The sequence below is a fragment of the Amblyraja radiata genome, chromosome 2 (assembly GCF_010909765.2).
Source record: "Amblyraja radiata isolate CabotCenter1 chromosome 2, sAmbRad1.1.pri, whole genome shotgun sequence".
Lineage (NCBI taxonomy): Eukaryota > Metazoa > Chordata > Chondrichthyes > Rajiformes > Rajidae > Amblyraja > Amblyraja radiata.
This window is the reverse complement of record NC_045957.1, coordinates 113,457,466-113,481,152: the sequence shown is the minus strand read 5'-3', so window position 1 is coordinate 113,481,152 and position 23,687 is coordinate 113,457,466. Positions and strand designations below refer to the sequence as shown.

At 44.0% G+C, this 23,687-nt stretch overlaps 1 protein-coding gene across 3 annotated transcripts in view; it reads left to right on the top strand.

Moving 5' to 3' along the window:
* Positions 1-23,687, top strand: part of cdkal1 (CDK5 regulatory subunit associated protein 1 like 1) — a 553,618-nt gene that overhangs the window by 358,645 nt on the left and 171,286 nt on the right. For all 3 annotated transcript variants that reach the window (XM_033013633.1, XM_033013634.1, XM_033013635.1), the window contains exon 11: positions 12,831-13,011. In XM_033013633.1, coding sequence (XP_032869524.1) covers positions 12,831-13,011 — 181 coding nt within the window. The remainder of the gene's footprint in view (positions 1-12,830; positions 13,012-23,687) is intronic.

Here is a 23,687-nt window from a genome sequence, read left to right as displayed (position 1 = left end):
ACACAGCGTCTTGACGGCGTATGTAGCGTCTTTGACGTCATACGCAGCGTCTTGATGGCATACGCCTCGCGCGTGCGTTGCGCGATGACGTCACCGCCCAACGCTGTGCGACGCCCAAAAAATGGTCAATTCTTGAGTGGCCAAGTCAATCACCCGATCCGAACCCAATTGAGCATGCCTTTTATATGCTGAAGAGAAAACTGAAGGGGACTAGCCACCAAAACAAGCATAAGCTAAAGATGGCTGCAATACAGGCCTGGCAGAGAATCACCAGAGAAGACACCCAGCAACTGGTGATGTCCATGAATCACAGACTTCAAGCAGTCCTTGCATGCAAAGGATATGCAACAAAATTCTAAACATGATTACTTTCATTTACATGACATTGCTGTGTCCCGAACATTATGGTTCCCTGATATGGGGGGGGGGACTATGTATAAACACTGCTGTAATTTCTACATGGTGAAACCAAAATGTATAAAAATGGCCTTTTGTTAAAATCTGACAATGTAAACTTTAAGCACATGTGATTTTTTTCTTTAACAAATCTCAAATTGTGGAATACAGAGGCAAATAAATAAATGATGGGTCTTTGTCCCAAACATTATGGAGGGCACTGTATCTGTTGGACAAAGTTTCAGTTTTGAGATTAATCACCTGCTACTTACCCAAGAATTGCCATTTAATATAATTCTAAACTTTTTATTCAGTTTATAATGCATGTATTTTTATTCAGTTTATAATGCATGTAATTCAGGATCATTTGGTGCAGCCTTTCTAAACTTTCCTATTCCAAAACATCACTAATTACTCTTTATTGACTCGGGGTCTACCAAAATTCTGCTATCCTTAACCTAACTCGGATGAAATCTCATTAAGCTATTCTCCTTTCAAATGACAGCCTTTGCAATTCATTCCTTTAAACTGCATCTCATGTTCCTCTTTCAACTAAACTAAACTATCGATTTATGGCAAAATGTGTTTGAATATATCAGTACTTTTGGAAATGCTATTTATGTGAAAGCAGATTTTTTAAGTTAACATTTCACAACCAATCCTACTAAATTAAAAGGAGTGAACTGGGACATTTTGTTTTATGGGAAGGATGTAGAAGAGAAATGGAGGACATTTAAAGGGGAAATTTTAAGAGTACAGAATCTTTATGTTCCTGTTCGGTTGAAAGGAAACCAGACAAACCAGCATGAAACACACGCAGTCACGGGGAGAAGGTACGAACTCCATACAGACAGCACACGTGGTCAGGATGGAATCGGGGTCTCTGGTGCTGTAAGGCAACAACTCTACCGCTGCCCCTCTCTTGGGTCTGAGTTAGCTTTGTGTTAAGGTCGTTATTGGTGTGTATCCTTGCCTAATATTTCAGCATTTTTCAGGTTCAACTGCTTAAAAGTGAAAAATGAGTTTAGTGTTATTCTCCCTTTTTCCAAAAGATTTGGAGGATCATTTGATGGCATGTGGTTTGCTGAAATGTTTGTGAAGCAGATTTGTACACCCTTCCCGCTGTGTTTTAGAAAATCTAAGCAAGAAAGATGCACTATATCGTCGTGGGAGCAGAAACTCGCCTCTGGTATAGTCTAAAGCTCTAAAGTCTAAATCAATAACAAAATCAGGACTATAAATAGAGGAACATCAAAAGATGGAGCACAAGATGCATCTCGTACACTGTGCCGTCACAGAGGCCAGAGATAATAACAATAGGAGGAGAAGTAAGTGGGAGTCTAGCTAGGACCCAGGGGAAGGAGGGAGGGAGGGGGCAGAGAGAGAGAGGGGGTGTGAGGGAGAAAAGAGGCATCTGGGTAAATAACCCCCATCCCTCTCTTTACCCCTTTTCTCCCTTATATTCAAAGGATGAGAGGGAATCTTATAGAGATATATAAAATTCGTAAGGGATTGGACAGGCTAGATGCAGGAAAAATGTTCCTGATGTTGGGGGAGTCCAGAATCAGGGATCACAGTTTAAGAATAAAGGGACTGTCCTACTTGGGCGACCTAATTGGCGAGTTTAGAAGAGTTTGAAAAAATTACATGTTGAAGACCTCCTTCGACTATGTAGAAGACATCCTTTGACCTCCTTCGACTATGGTGAAGACCAGCTTCGACTAGCTTCGACTAGCTACGACTAACTTCGGGAAAATTGGACACCAAATAGTGGAGAGTGAAGACGATCTCCTTTGATCTCCCTTCGACCTCCCTTTGACTATGATGAAGACTATCTACGATTACCTTCGACTACCCTCGATTACCTCCGACTAACCTGCCAACCTACTACGACCTACTACGAGTAAAAAAAATATCGATTTTTTCCATGGCAACCTTTTTTTACCCGTGGGCATTTTTTAACATATTGAAAAAAACTCTGCGAACTAGCTACAATACAATACAATACAATACAATACAATTCAATTCAATTTATTGTCATTTGGACCCCTTGAGGTCCAAACGAAATGTCGTTTCTGCAGCCATACATTACAAACAAATAGACCCAAGACACAACATAATTTACATAAACATCCATCACATTGCTGTGATGGAAGGCCAAAAAAACTTCTCTCTCCACTGCACTCTCCCCCCCGATGTCAGAGTCAAAGTCAAAGCCCCCGGCGGGCGATGGCGAATTGTCCCGCGGCCATTAAAGCCACGCCGGGTGATGCAAGGTCGCACACCGGGTTCTAGATGTTAGAGCCCCCGGCGTGCGCTCGCAGTCCCGCGGCCATTCCAAGCCGCGCGGGGCGGTGCTGTAAGGCCCCGCTCCAGGAGCTCTTCAACCCCGCAACTCGGGCGGGAGAAGTCGCCGCTGCGGAAGCCCCGAAAAGCGGTCTCCCTCCAGGGACCCGCGGGCTCCCGGTGCCGCCTGCCAGACCCGCAGTTGCAGCCACCGAATCTCCGGAGGTCGGGCCGCAGCAGCGTCCACCACAGCTCCACCCGCTCTGGACTCGGCCAGCTCCGCGACGGTGAGGTGAGTAGTCGGCACCACAGCCCCCGGTCTTCCTGTTGGAGGCCGCTCCTCGTTGCAGCCCCAACGACAACGGAGACCCGACAAAGAAAAGGTCGGGTCTCCCGTGCAGGGAGAGATTTAAAAGTTACCCCCTCCCCCCCACACCACCCCCACCCCCCCCCCCCCCCACACACATACCCTAACAAAAACTACATAAAAACATAGACATAAAATAATAAAAACGCAGACGGACTGCAGAGGCCGCTGCTGACGAAAGTCGCGCCGCCCACCAAAGCTGAGACCTCGAGTGTGCACCTCGAGTGTGCAGAGACCACTCTCGAGCATGAAGGAGAGTTACGAAGACCTCCTACGACCTTGTGACGACCATGCTGCGAGTATGAGTCGGAGGGCAAACTCGACAGAACTCGCGGATTAGGTCGCCCAAGTGGGACAGGCCCTTAAGGGGTAGGCCAGTTAGGACTGAGATGAGGAAAAACTTTTTCACCCAGAGAGTTGTGAATCTGGAGTTCTCTGCCACAGAAGGCAGTGGAGGTCAATTCACTGGATGTATTGAAGAGAGAGTTAGATTACAGCTCGTAGGGCTAATGGAATCAAGGGATATGGGCAGAAAGCAGGAGCGAAGTACTGATTTTGGATGATGAGCCATGATCATATTGAATGGCAGTGCTGGCCCATGGCCTATCCATGCTACTCCTGCACCTGTTTTCTATGTTTTTCTCGGATACCACTCCCTCTCATCCCCCCTTAATCTCCCTTGTGCCGCACCTGGACTCCCATCTATTTCTTCCCTCATTATCCCCCCCCCCCCCCCGTCCCACCTCCCCCGCTACTTTCCTCCCCCAAGCTTCAAAATCTGCAGCTCTTGAAACCTGTCTCACACCTAATGTTCTTATCTCTGGTCTTTTTTCCAACCATATGCCTGTCAGACAAAAAAAACCTTGCTTGTGTCATCCGATTACCTGCCACACTTTGTCCTGCCTCTGCCCTTTTCCAGCTTTCTTCGCTAAACCTTTTGCTGATATTGAGCAAAATAATTGTGTACTTTGAAAAAATGCCAACAAAATCCTATATTTCAAAGCTACACATCTCTTTTGGATCAAAACGTGGATCAGGAAATCCTCTGTTTATGTGTCCGTACAATCGCAGCATTTATTCCTTCCATAGCACAGGTTTATCCAAGGCGTCAAAGGAAAAAAGCTACATAATGTTAGAGTTCTCCACTCCCTATTAAATAGAAATCATTTAATTGTAGATAGACACAAAAAAGCTGGATTGCGTGACTCAGCAGGACAGGCAGCCTCTCTGGAGAGAAGGAATGGGTGACGTTTCGGGTCGAGACCCTTCTTCAGACAATCTTCCACCATTAATCAATCGTGTAATAGGTAAATCCATCACATGATTTGATCGTGATCCATAAATGCTCAGAAGGTTTGTTTAATTCCTGACCTGTGCTATTGGTGAACCCTGTGGTCTGTGAAGGGAAGAATCAGACAACAGTTGTTACAGGTGTTTTACCAGAGTCATGCATTCCACACAAAGGTGTCTGTAACCGTCAAGTAAGATTAGTCTGTTGAAAATTAGTCCCCTTAAATAGTAATTATTAACCTGTACTTTTAATTGTCCTTAGTAACAGGTCTGCGATAAACATTAACTTAATTTACTTTATAGATGATTTTGTTGACAATAGCCAATCTACAAATTTTTGTTAATGAGTTATTGAGTTATTTTTCTTTTTCAATTTAACTGGAAATCAAAGAAAGTGCTTAATAATGACCAGACAGAAAGCAATTTTTCTTTTAATTCTCTCTCTCTTTCTCTCTTTCTCTCTCTCTTTCTCAATTAAAAAAAAAAAATTTCAATTAAAAAACTTTATTGGCATGATAAAAAAACATTGTTATATTGCCAAAGTATAAAACATGACATACATATTTGAAATGCATAAGTATAAATACAAGTATACAGTGCATGGATAGATATGTCCCTGTACATATGTCTCTCTCTCTCTCTTTCTCTCTCTCTGTCTCTCACTCTCTCTGTCTCTCACTCTCTCTGTCTCTCACTCTCTCTGTCTCGCTCTATGTCTCTCAAATTACAGCGGAATTTTCACATGTGAAGGGGAAATCATGCTTGACTAATCTTCTGGAATTTTTTGAGGATGTGGCAAGTAAAATGGACGAAGGGGTGCTAGTGGATGTAGTGTATCTAGACTTTCAGAAAGCCTTTGATAAGGTCCCACACGGGAGACTGGTGACCAAAATTAGCGCACATGGTATTGGGGATAGGGTGTTGACATGGATAGAAAATTGGTTGGCAGACCGGAAGCAAAGAGTTGGAGTGAACGGGTCCTATTCAGAATGGCAGGCAGTGGCGAGTGGAGTGCCGCAAGGCTCGGTGTTGGGGCTGCAACTGTTTACCATATATATTGATGATTTGGAAGAGGGAATTAGGAGCAACACTAGCAAGTTTGCGGATGACACAAAGCTGGGTGGCAGTGTGAACTGTGAAGAGGATGGTAGGAGGTTGCAGGGTGACCTGGACAGGTTGAGTGAGTAAGCAGATGCGTGGCAGATGCAGTATAATATAAATAAATGTGAGGTTATCCACTTTGGCGGCAAAAACAGATTATTATCTCAATGGGGTTAAGTTACGTAAGGGGGAGGTACAGCGAGACCTGGGTGTCCTTGTACACCGGTCACTGAAAGTTGGCGTTCAGGTACAGCAGCTAGTGAAGAAAGCTAATGGAATGTTGGCCTTCATAACAAGAGGATTTCAGTACAGGAGTAAAGAGATTCTTCTGCAGTTGTATAGGGCTCTGGTGAGACCGCATCTGGAGTATTGTGTACATTTTTGGTCTCCTAATTTGAGGAAGGACATCCTTGTGATTGAGGCAGTGCAGCGTAGGTTCACAAGATTGATCCCTGGGATGGCGGGACTGTCATATGAGGAAAGATTGAAAAGACTAGGCTTGTATTCACTGGAGTTTAGAAGGATGAGGGGATATCTTATAGAAACATATAAAATTATAAAAGGACTGGACAAACTAGACGCAGGAAAAATGTTCCCAATGTTAGGCGAGTCCAGAACCAGGGGCCGCAGTCTTAGAATAAAGGGGAGGTCATTTAAGACTGAGGTGAGAAAAAACGTTTTCACCCAGAGAGTTGTGAATTTATGGAATTCCCTGCCACAGAGGGCAGTGGAGGTCAAGTCACTGGATGGATTTAAGAGAGAGTTAGATAGAGCTCTAGGGGCTAGTGGAGTCAAGGGATATGGGGGGTAGGCAGGCACGGGTTATTGATAGGGGATGATCAGCCATGATCACAATGAATGGCGGTGCTGGCTCGAAGGGCCGAATGGCCTCCTCCTGCACCTATGTTTCTATGTAGTGAGAGACACATAGTGAATGGATATAATGCAGTGCTGATCGCAGGTTGGCAAACTACCTTTGCTAAATCCATGCACTGTTAGCAGAATCCAATGCAAAACAATATATATTAGAAACAAATTCAATAGACAATAGGTGCAGGTGTAGGCCATTCGGTCCTTCGAGCCAGCACCGCCATTCAATGTGATCATGGTTGATCATCCCCAATCAGTACCCTGTTCCTGCCTTCTCCCCATATCCCCTGACTCCCTATCTAGCCCTCTCTTGAAAGTATCCAGAGAACCCGCCTCCACTGCCCTCTGAGGCAGAGAATTCCACAGACTCATCACTCTCTGTGAGAAAAAGTGTTTCCTCGTTTCCGTTCTAAATTGCTTACTCCTTATTCTTAAACTGTGGCCCCTGGTTCTGGAGTACATCATGAGGGACAGTGTATACTAAATTCAGTTCAGCCACTAAATCCATCACTTGTAAATAATTAAGCCCTTATTAATTGAATAAACTGGTCATGTGCAGAATTAGCTCCAGAATCAACAGGTTAGATCAGGTAGCTTGCTTATGCAATAAGTAAATGCTTTCTTCATTTTTCTTAAAATGCAGACACTTATGCAGGAAACATGGTAACTAACTTAAGTGAAAAGGTTCCGCAAAAATAAGTCGTCAAGTCAAGATAGTTTATTGGTAAACGTTGCCTATCTCCTTCGCTCCATAGATGCTGCTGCACCCGCTGAGTTTCTCCAGCATTTTTGTGTACCTTCGATTTTCCAGCATCTGCAGTTCCTTCTTAAACAAGAGAGTTTATTGTCATGTGTCCCAGATAGGACAAAGAAATTCTTGCTTGCTGCAGCACAACATAATATTTTAGGCATAAATACAGATCACATCTGATCAGTGTGATCATATACCATGGTCTCCAAATCTGAGGAAGGACATTATTGCCATAGAGGGAGTGCAGAGAAGGTTCACTAGACTGATTCCTGGGATGTCAGGACTGTCTTATGAAGAAAGACTGGATAGACTTGGTTTATACTCTCTAGAATTTAGGCGATTGAGAGGGGATCTTATAGAAACTTATAAAATTCTTAAGGGGTTGGACAGGCTAGATGCAGGAAGATTGCTCCCGATGTTGGGGAAGTCCAGGACAAGGGGTCACAGCTTAAGGATAAGGGGGAAATCCTTTAAAACCGAGATGAGAAGAACTTTTTTCACACAGAGAGTGGTGAATCTCTGGAACTCTCTGCCACAGAGGGTAGTCGAGGCCAGTTCATTGGCTATATTTAAGAGGGAGTTAGATGTGGCCCTTGTGGCTAAGGGGATCAGAGGGTATGGAGAGAAGGCAGGTACGGGATACTGAGTTGGATGATCAGCCATGATCATATTGAATGGCGGTGCAGGCTCGAAGGGCCGAATGGCCTAATCCTGCACCTAATTTCTATGTTTCTATGTTTCTATGAATATATATATACACACATAAATACACAGAAAAAGTGCAATAGGCTGTTATAGTTCATAGTTTGAACGGCTGTGCTGCACCTATTTTCTATGTTTCTATGTATCTGTACACTGAATGGATCGATTGTAATCATGTATTGTCTTTCTGCTGACTGGCTAGCACACAATAAAAGCATTTCACTGTACCTCGGTACATGTGATAATAAACTAAACTAAAATGAGGAATAGGCCCGGAGCTGAAATAAGTCTGAAGAAGGGTCTCGACCCGAAATGTCACCCATTCCTTCTATGCTGCCTTTCCCGCTGCGGTACTCCAGCACTGTGCGTCTATCTTTGATAAGAACAGGCCCTACGACACACAATGTCTGTGCAAACATGGTGCCAAGACCATCACCTATCTACCCGTTCATAACTGAGATCCCTCCATTCCCTGCCTATCTAATAGTCTTTTAAATGCCATTAACATATCTGCTTCAACCACCACCCCTGGTAGCGTGTTCCAGTCACTCACTACTCTCCGTGTAAAAAATTGACCCGCACATTTCCTTTAAGCTTTTCCCCTCTCACCTTTATAATATGGCCTCTAGCATTTGACCTTAAAGCTACGCCCTATTGTATTTGATTTCTCTCACTCTAGTGTTTTCAAACAAAAGTAATCATTTATGACTTACACTGCTAATTACACCAGGGTCTATCATACCTATACATCTTTTGACTCCTCAGTATTTGTCACACATTCAAAACTGGAAGAGTGGAGATTTCCTTTCATTAAATATGGGAGGCAAGGTGGCACAGCGGTAGAGTTGCTGCCTTAAGGGCCTGTCCCACTGCGGCGACCTAATTGGCGAGTTTTGAAGTGTTTGCCCTCAACTCATACTCGCAGCATGGTCGATACGAGGTCTTTGTAACTCTCCTTCATGCTCGCGAGTAGTCTCCGCGTACTCGAGGCTTCAGCTAGGTCATGGCGTTTTTTTCAACATGCTGAAAAATGCCCGCGAGTAGAAAAAGGTTGCCATGGAAAAAGTAGGTCGTAGTAGGTCGGCATGTTATTCGTAGGTAATCGAGGGTAGTTGAAGGTAGTCGAAGGTAGTCGTAGATAGTCTTCATCATAGTCGAAGGAGGTCGAAGAAGATCGAAGGAGGTCGTCTTCACTCTCCACTATTCGGTGTCCAATTTTCTCGAAGCTAGTCGAAACTAGTCTTCAACTTTGTCGAAGGAAGTCTTCTACATAGTCGGAGGTCTTCAACATGACACTTTTTCAAACTCTCCTAAACTCTTCTAAACTCGCCAATTAGGTCGCCAAGTGGGACAGGCCCTTTACAGCGCCAGAGACCCGGGTTCGATCCTGACTATGGGTGCTGTCTGTATGGAGTTTGTACATTCTACCCATGACAGTTTGGGTTTTCCCTGAGCGCTCCGATTTCATCCCACACTCCAAAGACGTACTAGTTTATAGGTTCATTGGCTTCGGTAAAGATTGTAAATTGTCCCTCGTGTGCAGCATAGTGCCAGTGTGCGGGCTGATCACTGGTCGGCACGGACTCTGGGCCGCAGAGCCTGTTTCATCGCTGTATCTCTTTAGTTTAAAATAAAAATAAAACCAAACCTCTTGCAGTGAAAGCTTGCTTTTTGTCATGTACTAAAAACTGAGCACAGTAGCATTGTGTTCTGCCTCTGAACTGTGGTTCCGTTAACTTCAAAGGAACTATAAATCTCAGATGTAGAGTGCAATGCACAGCATCTACTATAATGCTTGCTTTGCAATCTCAAATGTGAGCTCTGATTGTTAGCCACCTCCTCCATCACTGCCTTCGTAGCTGTCCAAACAATGCTGTTGAAAAACGTTAGACCTTAACCTACGCTTTGGTCCCGTGGCCATTATCATTAAAACCTTCTACATCCATCCCCACATAATCAACTGGCTCAGATCCTCTGCTGCCAGAACCCTCATCCATAACTTTGTTATCTTTGGACCTGACTGCTCCAGTGTCCTCCTGACTCCCCCTCATCATCCTCCCAGCAAATGAGATCATCCATAACGTTACTTGACTACTCATAGTCACCTATGCGCATGAAGTCCTATTTACCCATTGCCCTATAAAAGGTTGCATACTACCCTTATACCTGGGCGTCCAGATTCCTCTGTACATCGACACAGTCTCACACCATTTAATTAACACAGTTACTATTCTCCCAGCCAAAAAAGAACCCTCCAACTGCATGGCGGCACAGTGGCGCAGCGGTAGTGTTGCTGCCTTACAGCGCAAGAGACCCGGGTTCGATCCTGACTACAGGTGCTGTCTGTACGGAGTTTGCATGTTCTTCCTGTGACTGCGTGGGTTTCCTCTCACACTCCAAAGACGTGCTCTAGTTTCCTCCCGCACTCCAATCACGTGCAGGTTTATGAGTCAATTGGCTTCGGTAAAAACTGTAAATTGTCCATAGTGTGCAGGATAGCGCTAGTGTACGGGGTGATCACTGGTCGGCGCGGACTCGGTGGGCCTAAGGGTCTGTTTCCGCGCTGTATCCCTAAAGTCTAAAGTAAATGTCTATTTATAATGTTTTGATTACAATTCATTTCATGACTTTAATTGTTTTTAAATTGTCATTATCATTTAAATGGAATGCTTGTGGATCTCTCCAAAAACAATTTGGGAAGCATTAGAAAATAAAAGCAATAATGTTTTTAAAATTAGACTCATTAAATGAATAATCGTCAACATGTTAGTTAACAGGCATTCAGGAGCAGTTAAATACAACACAAAGTGCTGGAGTAACTCAGCGGGTCAGGCAGCATCCCTGGAGAACATGGATGAGTGACTTTTTGGATCAAGTCTCTTCTTCAGACTGAAGACCCAAAACATCACCTATCCATGTTCTCCAGGGATGCTGCCTGACCCGTTGAGTCGGTGATGATGATGATGATGATGATACGTTATTGACACCAGTACCTAGGTACAGTGAAATATTTTGTTTTACCGTACAAAGTACACAAAAGAGTCGCCACTAAGACGCTGACATATTTACACAAAGTACTCATCTCTTCATCGTCCCAAGTTCACTAAAGTTACTCCAGCACTTTGTACCTTTTTTGGTAAACCAGCATCTGCAGTTCCATGTTTCTGCAATTCAATCCAAGTGTGTTAAATATATTTAAACCGGCTGAATTAAATGAAACCACAGTGTTTTGCTGGCAGCTGCTTCTTTCTTTCCATCGGTTTCACCGGGACTGTTTGTACTTCCCGCAATTGAACCTGGCCTGGACTCAGAAGGCAGACTTCCAGGCTTAAGAACTGGGAAATGTGAGGAGTTCTGAGGAATCGTGAGGAATGCATGAATCGTAGCTCAACACAGATGTAGACACAAGATGCAGGGTGTCGACCCGAAACGTCGCCCATTCCTTCTCTCCAGAGATGCTGCCTCACCCGCTGAGTTACTCCAGCATTTTGTGTCTACCTTCGATTTCAACCAGCATCTGCAGTTCTTTCTTACACATTCAACACAGGTGTACCAAGACTGAGTGGGCTGCTGGGAAACAAAGTTAGAATCTGACCCAACCCTGACCCGACTGCTGCGAGTTCAAACCCAAGAGTGGGGCGGCACGGTAACACAGCGGTAGAGTTGCTGCCTCACAGCGCCAGAGACCCGGGTGCCATCCTGACTACAGGTGGTGTCTATGCCGAGTTTGTACATTCTCCACGTGGGTTTTCGCTGGGATCTCCGGTTTGCTTCCACACTCCAAAGACATACAGGTTTGTAGGTTAAGTGGCATGGTATAATTGTAGATTGTCCCGAGTGTGTGTAGGATAGTGTTAATGTACGGGGATCACTGGTCGGCACGAATTTGGTAGAGTTGCTGCCTTACAGCGCCAGAGGCCCAGGTTCCATCCTGGCCACAGCTGCTGTCTGTACAGTGTTTGTACGTTCTCCCTGTGACCACGAAGGGCCTGTTTCCTCGCTGTATCTCTAAACTAAACTAAACTAATCTAGTGTACGGGAGATTGGTAGTCGGCGTGGACTTGGTGGACCGAAGGGCCTGTTTCTGCGCAGTATCTCTAAACTAAACTAAACTAAACTAGTGTATGGATGATCGCAGGTCGGCATGGGCTCGGTGGACCAAAGGGCCCATTTCCACACTGTATCAACAAACTAAAGCTACATACCGCCTTCTTGAGGTGCATTGAAAACTGATACCGAGTCAGATTTGGCATCCACATTTGACTACCAAATCCGTGCCGACCAGCGATCCCCGTACATTAACACTATTCTACACACATTCGGGACAATCTACAATTATACCATGCCACTTAACCTACAAACCTGTACATCTTTGGAGTGTTGGGGGAAACCGAAGATCCTGGTGAAAACCCACGCAGGTCAAGCAGGAGAACATAGAAAACTCCGTACGGGCAAGCACCTGTAGTCAGGATCGAACTCGCGTCTCTGGCATTGTAAACCAGCAACTCTGCCACTGGGCCACCGTGCCGCCCCTGGATTTAGAGGGTTAAATGTTCAATGTGCAGGCAAAATGAGGAATGACCAAATGATGATGATGATGTGAAAGAAGCATGCATCAAATACCATGGTTTTGCTTCCATAGGTTTGTGGAGGACACTTTTTTTCAAAGATTGAAGACAGCCTTAGAAAGTAGCAATTGCAAACTTCTGTCTTTTATAGTTATAGTTATATATATAGTTATATAGAGCCATACAGTACGGAAACGGGCTCTTCAGACCAACTTCCCCTTGTTGACCATCTACGCATCCCATTGGCCTGCACGTGGCCAATATCCCTCTCAACCTTTCCCATCCATTCTCATGTTAGTTCAAATAATTTCAGGGTGTAGAATTATTCTGATTAAACAGGAGAATATTGACGTTATGGTTTGATGTCACATTTTTATCTTGTTCCTGCAGAAAAAAAATAGCAATTCTGTGTTTGTAGCACAACGCATTCGGCGCAATAAATATCCTAGCAGTTTGCAGAACAGGCAATTTAAAATGTAATATTCATCTTTAAACGCAGGGTGCCAGGAATTACAATTGCCACAGACATTATCTGTGGCTTTCCTGGGGAGACAGAAGCGGATTTCAAAGAAACTCTGCAACTCGTACAGGAGTACAAATTTCCGAGTCTGTTCATCAATCAGTTCTACCCGCGCCCAGGAACTCCTGCTGCCAAAATGGAACAAGTGCCTGCCCAAGTGGTGAGTTCTTTATTCACACAATTTCTCAGTTTGTTTTTAGGAACTATTACTGGTGAAGCCATGGATACGAAAAAATCTTTAACAAAGCTCACTCAAGGTTGATTGACTTGAACAGGCTGGGCGGCAGTCTGTAGTTGGACAGACTGGGCGGCACGGTGGAGCAGCGGCAGAGTTGCTGCCTTACAGCGCTTGTAGTACCAGAGAACCGGGTTTGATCCTGCCTACGGGTGCTTGTCTGTACGGAGCGTGTACGTTCTCCACGTGACCGCGTGGGTTTTCTCTGAGTTCTTCGGTTTCCTCCCACACTCCAAATATGTACAGGATTGTAGGTTAATTGGCTTGGTATAAGTGTAAATTGTTCCTAGTGTGTGACAGTGTTAATGTGTGGGGATCACTGGTCGGTGCAGACTTGGTGGGCCGAAAGGCCTGTTTCTGTGCTGTAACTCTAAACTAAACTATAGGTTGATTACAATTTCTGCTATGTTATAGAGTCATACAGCGTGGAAACAGGACCTTCGGCCCAACTTGCCCACACTGTCCAACATCTCCAAATCCGCCTGCCCGCGCGCTTGGCCCATTGCCCTCTAAATCCAACCTATTCGTGTACCTGTCCAAATGTCTCTTAACCGTTATGTGTATTAAATGTTAAGTTGGTGTGAGGAAGCAAAAGTCCCAATTTTTCAAGTCTTCTTAAATGCCTGCATTGTGTAAACTGGTCTCATCATGAACGTGGAAATGATAGCAACAAACATCTGTTTCACCTTTCCGGCTTCTTTTTACAGAACGCACAGCTAATATTATTAAATACTTGACTGGCCCCATATATTGATTGCTGCAGCAGATTTCTGCTTTGGCTAACAGCACGAGCTGCTTTTCACAGGGGTTCATTCAACCATCAAGGCCGACGAGGTAAACGATGAGAAGCAAGATAATGATGGAACACTTGCGCTTCACAAAATCAGGATTCTTTTTGCAAGTCCTGATTTGAACGCTCATCAAATCACCAGGAGCAGCGAACGCTCCGCTGTAGCAAATCGTCACAAACTCATTTCTGCATTCTTCACACAATAACCCCTCTGTTTGAAGCTTCCAACAGGAGCCACATTTTAAAAAAGTGCAACCCATAAGAATGTTGTACATACTTTTCCCCCTCTCTCAATTAATCAGCAAGCTATAAATAGTACAGCTTCTACACACTGTAACAGCACGAGTCTACAGAAAATGTTATTCTATTTATTGTCCAGACAGAAAGTTTTTGCAGTGTTATTTGGTGCCTGCTACTATTTTACTGTGTAACCTGATAAATACATTTTGTTACATTAATATTTATTTTTTGCTGTATAACACAGCATTATGAATTCATAGACTTTAGGATGACTGTACAAACCCTTGTTTAGGCGTGTGTGTTGGTTTTGTGGTCAGCACGGCGGCAGAGTTGCTTCCTCACAGCATCGGAGACCCGGCTTCGATCCTGACTAAGGATGCAGTTGGTACGGAGTTTGTACGTTCTCCCCGTGACATGCATGGGTATTCTCCGAGTTTCTCCAGTTTCCTCCCATACTCCAAAGACATAATGGTTTGTCGGTTAATTGGCTGGCTATAATTGTAAATTGTCCCTGGAGTGTGTAGGTTAGTGTTAGCGTGTGGGGATCGATGGTTGGCGTGGACTCAGTGGGCTGAAGGGCCCGTTTCCGCACTGTATCTCTAAACTAAACTAATCTGTGAACATGGAGTCTGTAAATACTTTTGAAACTTGTCGTATCTTTAACTTACCCCTTTTCACATTCAGAGCGAGAATTTCAAGATGTTTGCTGTGTTTTTTACGTAATTGGATTCCTTCACGACTGGTATCTATAATAAGTAAATGCATTGCAGATGTAAAATGGGGTGTGCGAATGAAAGAACAGTTTGTGGGAATATGCATTCCATAAGTTTCAACATGGTTGAAGGTGATGACCTATTATCCAAAAACATTTTCTTTGCTATTTATATTCCAGATGTTCCCTCAAGTAACCTGATCCAGCCATCCTATGGGATCTGTAACAGATTTCTTTCCAGATAAAATGACATTTTAATAATGTGAAATAAATGTCCAGATATGGGAATGGTTTTGGTACAGTAAAAATATATATGGCACCAGGAATACTGCCAGTATAAATGTTTATACTGGCAACGCTGAATAGGAGGGGTCGATTTTTGTTCTTGTAGATATTGTACCATCCCTCTTCCAGAATGATGACAAAAATGAAATGATGCGGCACAGTGGCACAGCGGTCGAGTTGCTGCCGCACAGCGCCAGAAGTCCATGTTCGATCCTGCCTATGGGTGCTTGTCTGTACGGAGTTTGTACGTTCTCCCCGTGGCCTGCGTGGGTTTTCTCCGGGTGCTCTGGTCTCATCCCACATTCCAAAGACGTACAGGTTTGTAGGTTAATTGTCTTGGTACAAATGTAAATTATCCCATGCTTGTGTGTAGGATAGCGTTAGTGTGCGGGGATCGCTGTTCGGCGTGACCTCAGTTTCCTCGATGTCTCTCTAAACCAAAACGTAAACTAACGAAAATGTTGATTTGATGAAACCCTTAAATGATTGATAGTTTTTTCTGTAACATGCGTATCTCTGCTTTAGTTCATCTCCTAAAGTGAATTGAGTGTGATAGAATGATACTGAAAGGCAGGTGGGGTTGTGGTTGGTAGCAAATTGGCAGGGATGACATCTGTCTTGGATTGTCTTTAGATTGCATGGATTCTAGAGAGAGGAAGGAAGCAAAGCGTAATAGTGGAAGGTTATTTTTCGGACTGGAAGCCTATAACGTGTAGTGTGCCTCAGAGATCGGTGCTGAGTCCACTGTCGTTTATGGTTTATGCCAATGATTTAGATGAGAATGGGGAAGACATGATTAGTAAGTTTGCACCTGACGCTAAAGTGGTTGTATTGTAGATAGTGAAGATGGTTATCAAAGATTACAGCATGATATTGATCATTTGGGCATGTGGGCTGAGGAAGGGTTAATGGAGTTTAATGCAGATAAGCCAAACCAGTGAAGGATCTACACAGTGAATGGCAGGGCTCTTGAGAGTGTCATAATCCAAGAGTGCATTTACATAGTTCATTGAAAGCGGCATCACAGGTAGAAAGGGTGGTCAAGCAGGCTTTTGGCATATTGGCCTTCATCAGTCAGGATATTGAGTATAGACATTGGGATGCTATGTTACAGTTGTACAAGACATTGGTGAGGCTGCATTTGGGGTATTGGGTTTCAGTGTTCAGTTTTAGGAAGGATGTTGTTAAGATAGCAAGAGTGCAGCGAAGATATAAGAAGATGTTGCCAGGATTTGTGAGCCTCAGCTACAGGGAGAGGTTGGGCAGGAAAAGGAGATCCTCCTGCACTCAAGGGGATGGTGTTGGGACTCCTGAAGAGCATTAAGGTGGATAAATCCCCAGAACCTGATGGGATTTAGTCCAGATTATTGAGGGAGGCAAGAGAGAGGATTATGGGAGCCATGACAAAGATCTTTGTGTGTGCTTTAGTCATGGGTGAAGTTCCTGAAGATTGGAAAGTAGCTAATGTTTTTCCTTTGTTTAAGAAGGGGGGTAGAGGGAATCCAGGGAATTGTAAATCGCGGAGCCTCACATCAGTGGTAGAGAAGCTATTGAAGAAGATTATTTGGGATATGATTCACTCCCATTTGGAAGTGAATGGGTTAATTAGAGACAGTCAGCATGGCTTTGCACATATCAAGTTGTACGTTAGTAACCTGATTTAACTTTTTAAGAAGGTGTCAAAGGTGACCGATGAGGATAGGGCGGTGAACATTATCTACATGGATTTTAGTAAAGAGCCAGTCACACTTGGCGATTTTTTCGGTGACTGCCAGCATCATTGACTGAAGTATCAGGTCACTGGAAAAGATGCGGCGTGACACGGTGTGATGAGGTATTGACGCACGGCGTCTCCTCAAGTGTCGCAACGTTTTTTTTGTCGACGCTGGATTTTGAAATGTTCGAAATCTATCGGCGACCCTGATACGTCAGTGAATGACGCCGGCAGTCGCTGAAAAAATCGGCAAGTGGGACAGGCCCTTAAGGCATTTGATAAAGTCCCCCATGGTAGGCTGAACTAGAAGATTAAGGTGCGTTGGATTAACTGGGATTTGGTCATATGCATTCAGAACTGGGTTACTGGTAAAAGGTTATGGTAGAAACCTAGATGTCCATGACCAGAAGTGTACTGCAGGGATCTGTGCTGAGATAAATATCTTTGTATATATATATATAAATGACTTGGACATAAATGTAGAAAGGTTAGTTTGTAAGGTTGAGAAGATGACACCAAGATTGCTGGGGTTGCAGACTGTGAGGAAGGCTGTCAAAGTACACAGCGGGATATATATCAGCAGCAGAATTAGGCAGAGAAATGGCAGATGGAGTTTATGACAGATCAAGCAAGAATGAGGTGTTGCACTTTGGGTGGTCAAATGTAAGGGGGAAATATACAATGTGCAGTGGTATCTTGGGGTTCAAGTCCTCAACTACCCTACATTTCCTTATGTTTAAGAAAGAACTGCAGATGCTGGAAAAAATGAAGGTAGACAAAAATGCTTGAGATACTCAGCCGGTGAGGCAGCATCTATGGAAAGAAGGGATAGGCGACAAAGGAAACGTCGCCTATTCCTTCTCGCCAGAGATGCTGCCTCGCCCGCTGAGTTTCTCCAGCATTTTTGTCTACCTACATTTCCTAATATTTGCCTGCTTTGATCTGTTATTTTCACACCTTACCCGTCCATATTTCTAGTCTCCCTCTCTCCTGACTCACAGTCTGAAGAAGAGTCTCGACCCGAAAGGTCACCCATTCCTTCCCTCCAGAATGCTGCCTGACCTGCTGAGTTACTCCAGCATTTTGTGTCTATCCAGGGGAACTCTATCTTTGTTCGTCCACATAGGGGGGATTGAGAGCAGAGCTAGAGACACAGAGGAAACGTGGGTGGGGGATCGATCTCCCACAGTTCATAAGTGATAGGAGCAGAATTAGGCCATTCGGCCCATCAAGTCTACTCCACCTGATCTCTGCCTCCCATTTTCCTGCCTTCTCTCCATAACCCTTGACACCCATTCTAATCAATAATTTGTCTCGCTCTGCCTGATAAATATCCACTGACTTGGCCTCCACAGCCCTCTGTGGCAATGAGTTCCACAGATTAACTACCCTCTGACTAAAGAAGTTCCTCCTCACCTCTTTTCTAAAAGAGCACCCTTTATTCTGAGGCTATGACTCTCTCCCACCAGTGGAAACATCCTTTCCACATCCACTCTATTTATGCCTTTCATTATTCTGTAAGTTTCAATGAGGTCCCCGTTCAACCTTCTAAACTCCAGCGAGAATGTCCGAGAATGGAAAGCCTCATTTTAGGAGTAGATGCTGTGGAGATGGAGAAATTGAGTATGAATGCACAATTTAACTTAAAGCTGATGCTCAGATGTTAAATAGAGTACTAAATTGGAGAAGTCTTACACAAGGTCAAGCTATTCATAAAAAAAATATTTTGAATGTCAAAACAATTTAAAAAATCGCATTTGTCAAAGATGAAAGAAATTAATTGTGAGATAAATGGAAATTTTATGCACATAATTAAACAACAATAGAATAACAATATTTTGCCTTTGGTGTGATTTAAAATTCACATTCTCACATTTACAGCCACCCACAGGGTTGGCTCCACCTGTCTTTGAAATTTCCCCCAGTCCTCCAACTTTCAGATCACAGCATTCCTCCAAAACTGTGTGGGAAGGAACTGCAGATGCTGATTTAAACCAAAGATACACACAAACAGCTGGAGTAACTCAGCGAGTTAGATAGCATCTCTGGAGAAAAGGAATAGGTGACGTTTCGGGTCGAGACCCTTCTTCAGACTGAGAGTCATAAAGTCATAAGTGATAGGAGCAGAATTAGGCCATTTGGCCCATCAAGTCTACTCCGCCATTCAATCATGGCCGATTTATTCTCTCCCTCCCTCCAATTCAATAAAGGAATTCAATTCAATTCTCCTTCCTTCTCCCCATAACCCCTGACATCCGTACTAATCAAGAATCTATCCATCTCTGCCTTAAACATATTCATTGACTTGACCTCCACAGCCTTCTGTGGCTAAGAATTCCACAGATTCACCACCCTCTGACTAAAGAAATTCCTCCTCATCTCCTTCATAAAAGAATCTCAGACTCTCCCACTAGTGGAACCATGGGGAGTCAGGGGTAAGGTGAACGAGAGATATCAACGATGATATAGAGAGATATAGAACAAATAAATAAAAGATATGCAACAAAGTAACGATGATCAAGGCTCTAAAACTGTTCTCTTCCACATTTCTGTCTCCTGATGACTGGCGACCAGATACCCCGTTGTCAAATCACTTTCTCTTCCGAAGGAAGAAGGGTTTTCCAGAATGAAATGTGGCAGGTTACTGATTACCGTGATATAATGATCAGTAAGAAGGAAGAGGGATAATACTGTTTGAAAAAACTAGACCCCATGATTGGAATTAGCTAGAGCCATACTGCCAGAGGCTGTTTTGTTTATTTGTAGGAAGGAACTGCGTATGTTGGTTTACACCAAAGATAGACACAAAATGCTGGAGTAACTCCGCGGGAAAGGCAGCAACTCTAGAAAGAAGGAAGACCCTTCTTCAGACCGACAGTCAGGGGCTCTCACTGAGTTACTCCAGCATTTTGTGCTTGTTTTGTTTATGATGTGATTTGGGTTTTAAAACAATGGTTTAGTTTAGTTTCAAGATACAGTGAAGAAACAGGCAATTTGACCCACCGAGTCCATGCTGACCAATGATCATCCTACAGACAAGAGACAATTTACAGAAGCCAATTAACCTACAAACCTGCGTGTTTTTTGGAACATGGGCGGAAACCCACGTGGCCACATAGTGAACTTACAAACTCCACACAGACAGCACCCATAGTCAGAATCGACTGGATCTCTGTCGCTGTAAGACAGCAACTCTACCACTGCGCCTCCGTGCCTCCCCTAAAACAGTGCCAATGTATTTAACACTGAAAGCTTCCTATTCAACAACACAGTCTGAAGAAGGGTCTCGACCCGAAACGTCACCCATTCCTTCTCTCAAGAGATGCTGCCTGTCCCGCTGAGTTACTCCAGCATTTTGTGTCTACAGTCTGAAAAATCCATTGATGGGAAGAGAAGGAAGGAGAGCAGCGAATGGCCTCCACAAGAGGGAAGCAACACCAGAGCTTATCCGGTCAATGCAAACCTCAAAATCAGTATGGAAATTGGATGCTCGCTGTGATAAATATAGGCCCACGAGCTAGTGTTGTGGCTGTTAATTATGTTCTTGCAACATCTGGAACGTGTTGTCAGTGTGTTAGGCGGTGGTGCTTGCTACTTTGCTACCTTCGCTCCGATGCCTTGTTGCATCCGTCGTGATTCCTGCCACAGCTTCTGCCCCATGTCACCATCTAAGGGGCAGTGAGAAGGGGATGAGGAGGGTGCATATAGTCACACCGCCGTTGGAAGAGTGCTTTTTCCCCAACTTGGGCCCTGTACAAAGCCGCAGAATCGAGGCCACCACTACCGCAGCCGTCTCTCAACCTTGAGCAGTCCTGTGGTTTACCGCACACGGTCGGCGTGTTGTATCCAACTCCAGGGCTGTTTTCTGCAGATCACTGCTCACAGCTGAGTTTTTTCTTTCTTCAAATCTTTTTACATTGATGAACGCATTAAAAGTGAGGTGTTTATTTGCGTTGCATTGATCATGCATGTTATCAACAATGAATTGACAGCCCCCAAAAAGGAAACTCATTTTGTGTATTTGCTGCAGAAATGCCAGTTCCTGTTGTCTCCACATTTTTCAGGGACAAAATATTTGCTGCCTTACAGCGCCAGAGACCCGGACCTGCTGAGTTACTCCAGCACTTTGTGGGTTTTTTTGTTAACAAACTAATCTGTCCTGATCTGACATTATAATGCATTTAAAAATATGCACTAGCAAAGTAAGGAAGAAGTGTAAAAAATGGAACTGCAAAGGACACAGTGCTGGCACAGCGATAGAGCTGCTGCCTCACAATGTCAGAGCCCCGGGTTCCATCCTGACCACGGGTGCTGTCTGTACTGAGTTTGTACGTTCTCCCCGTGACTACGTGGATTTTCTCCAGGGGCTCCGGTTTCCTCCCACAATCCAAAGATGGACAGGTTTGGAGGCTAATTGGCTTTGGTAAGAATTGTAAATTGTCTCCGGTGTGTAGGATAGTGCTAGTGTTCGAGGTGATTGCTGATTACAATGCGGTGGGCCTGTTTCCGCACTGTAATCTCTGAACTGAACGAAACTAAATTTAACAGCGACTTTAAGTTATTATCTCTGCACATCTATCATCTTCTGTCATCACACAAAGGCGTAATAGAGTAACCCATCAACTAACAAACATTTCAACGTCCCCCATGCAATGCATTATTAAAATAGCTGCTGTTCGGTTCGAGTCAGTCGCTCTTGTGTCTGAGAGACTTTTTAAAATTAGGATATTAATCTCTCCTTGAGTGAACACCCATTGTTAGCACAACTAAGGCTTGGCCCTTTATGCGTGGGAAATAGTTATTGCCACAAACCCACATCCTACCAGTCCTTGCATACTATATCAGAACAACCCACTGCATTACCTTAAATATTTAGTCGATTTAAATTATCTATTTGTCACATAGTAAGATATTAGATTCAGTTCTCTAACATGATTGCATTTAAGACCCTGCAGAAATATATTGAGGTAATTCATTTTGATCTCTCCCAGCAAGATGAATTGTTTTCAGTGGTGCTGAACTTGACTTCTCAAAGATAGATACAAAATACTGGAGTAACTCAGCAGGACAGGCAGCATCTCTGGAGAGAAGGAATGGGTGACAATTTTGGGTCGCGACCCTTCTTCAGACTAGTTAGGGAAATGGGAAACGAGAGATATCGCCGATGATGTAGAGAGATAAAGAACAATGAATGAAAGACATGCAATAAAGTAACAATGATAAAGGAAACAGGCCATTGTTTGCTGTTTGTTGGGTGAAAACGAGAAGCTGGTGCAACCTGGGTGGGTGAGGGATAGAGAGAGAGAGGGAATGCTGGGGTTACTTGAAGTTAGAGAAATCAATATTCATACCATTGGGCTGTAAGCTGCCCAAATATGAGATGCTGTTCCTCCAATTTGCGTTTAGCCTCACTCTGACAATGGAGGAGAGCTAGGGCAGAAAGGTCAGTGTGGGAATGGGAAGGAGAATTAAAGTGTTTAGCAACCCGTTCACGTAGGTTCAGGCGGACTGAACAAAGGTGTTGAGCGAAACGATCGACCAGTCCTGACTCCTCAAATTCAGGTGTCTGAAGAAAGTTCAATGTTCTGATCTACTGGATTTACTTCTGTGTATTCTGCTTTTTTGTCTATTAAAACAAGTTGCAGGTAATATTCACAATTGAATGAATCTCTTTATTGTCATTGCACATGGTAAAACAAAATTTAAAAGTCAATCCCACGGTGCGATTCACAAGAGCAATTTTAAATATATAAGAAAAGGTAAAAATATATACATATAAAAAAAAATTACAGATAAATAACAATAGCAGCTGAGGTAGAACCATTCAGTTGAATGTGAGTGTTATTTCTTATTTTGCATTGTTAAATTCACGTATGGCTATGGGGTAGAAGCTGTCTCTGAGTCTGTTTGTGCGAGTTTTGAAAGACCTGTACCGTCTGCCAGAGGGCAGCGGGTGGAACAGGTTGTGTCCAGGGTGGGAAGGGTCCTTCAGGATGTTGGCTGCCCTGCCAAGGCAGCGAGAGCTGAAGATGTCCTTCAGGGAGGGCAGTGGGCAGCCAGTGATTTTTTGTGCGGTGTTGATGACCCTTTGAAGGGCTCTCCTGTCCGCTGCAGAGCAGCTGGCATACCATGTGGTTATACAGTACGCCAGCACAATTCCACGATTAACGATAAATTCTAGGCGAAGAAGGGGCCATTCGACCCATTAAATCTGCTCTGCCATTCAGTCATGGCTAATCTATCTTTCCCTCTCAACCCCATTCTCCTGCCTTCACCCTGTAACCCCTGACACCCGTACTAATCAAGAATCTGTCAATCTCCGCCATAAAATAACCATTAACTTGGCCTCAACATCCATCTGTGGCACTGAATTCCACAGATTCACTACCCTATGACTAAAGAAATTCCTGCTCATCCCCTTTCTAAAGATACGTCCTTTTATTCTGAGGCTATGGCCTCTGGTACTAGACTCACCCACTCTTCCAGTTCAATAGGTTATTGAGTTGCAAAATGACTGACATTTTGTTTTGTTTTCAGAGTTGTTTGGCAAAATTCATTCTGAATTTTCATAATTTCAATATGTGTCATAAATAACCACACCTTTGTTTTGGATTACTGGATTGTGATTAGAATTGGACAGTATATGAACTTGAACTTGACAAACTCAGATGAAATAGTCATGACTTGTCTGGATGAGAGCAGTTCGTAAAGCACTCAATATCAGGGGCGGCGCGATGACGCAGCGGTAAAACTGCTGCCTTGCAGAGATTGCAGCGCCGGAGACCCATGTTCGATCCCAACTATGGGTGCTGTCAGTACAGAGTTTGTACCTTCTCCATGTGACCCGCGTGGGTTTTATC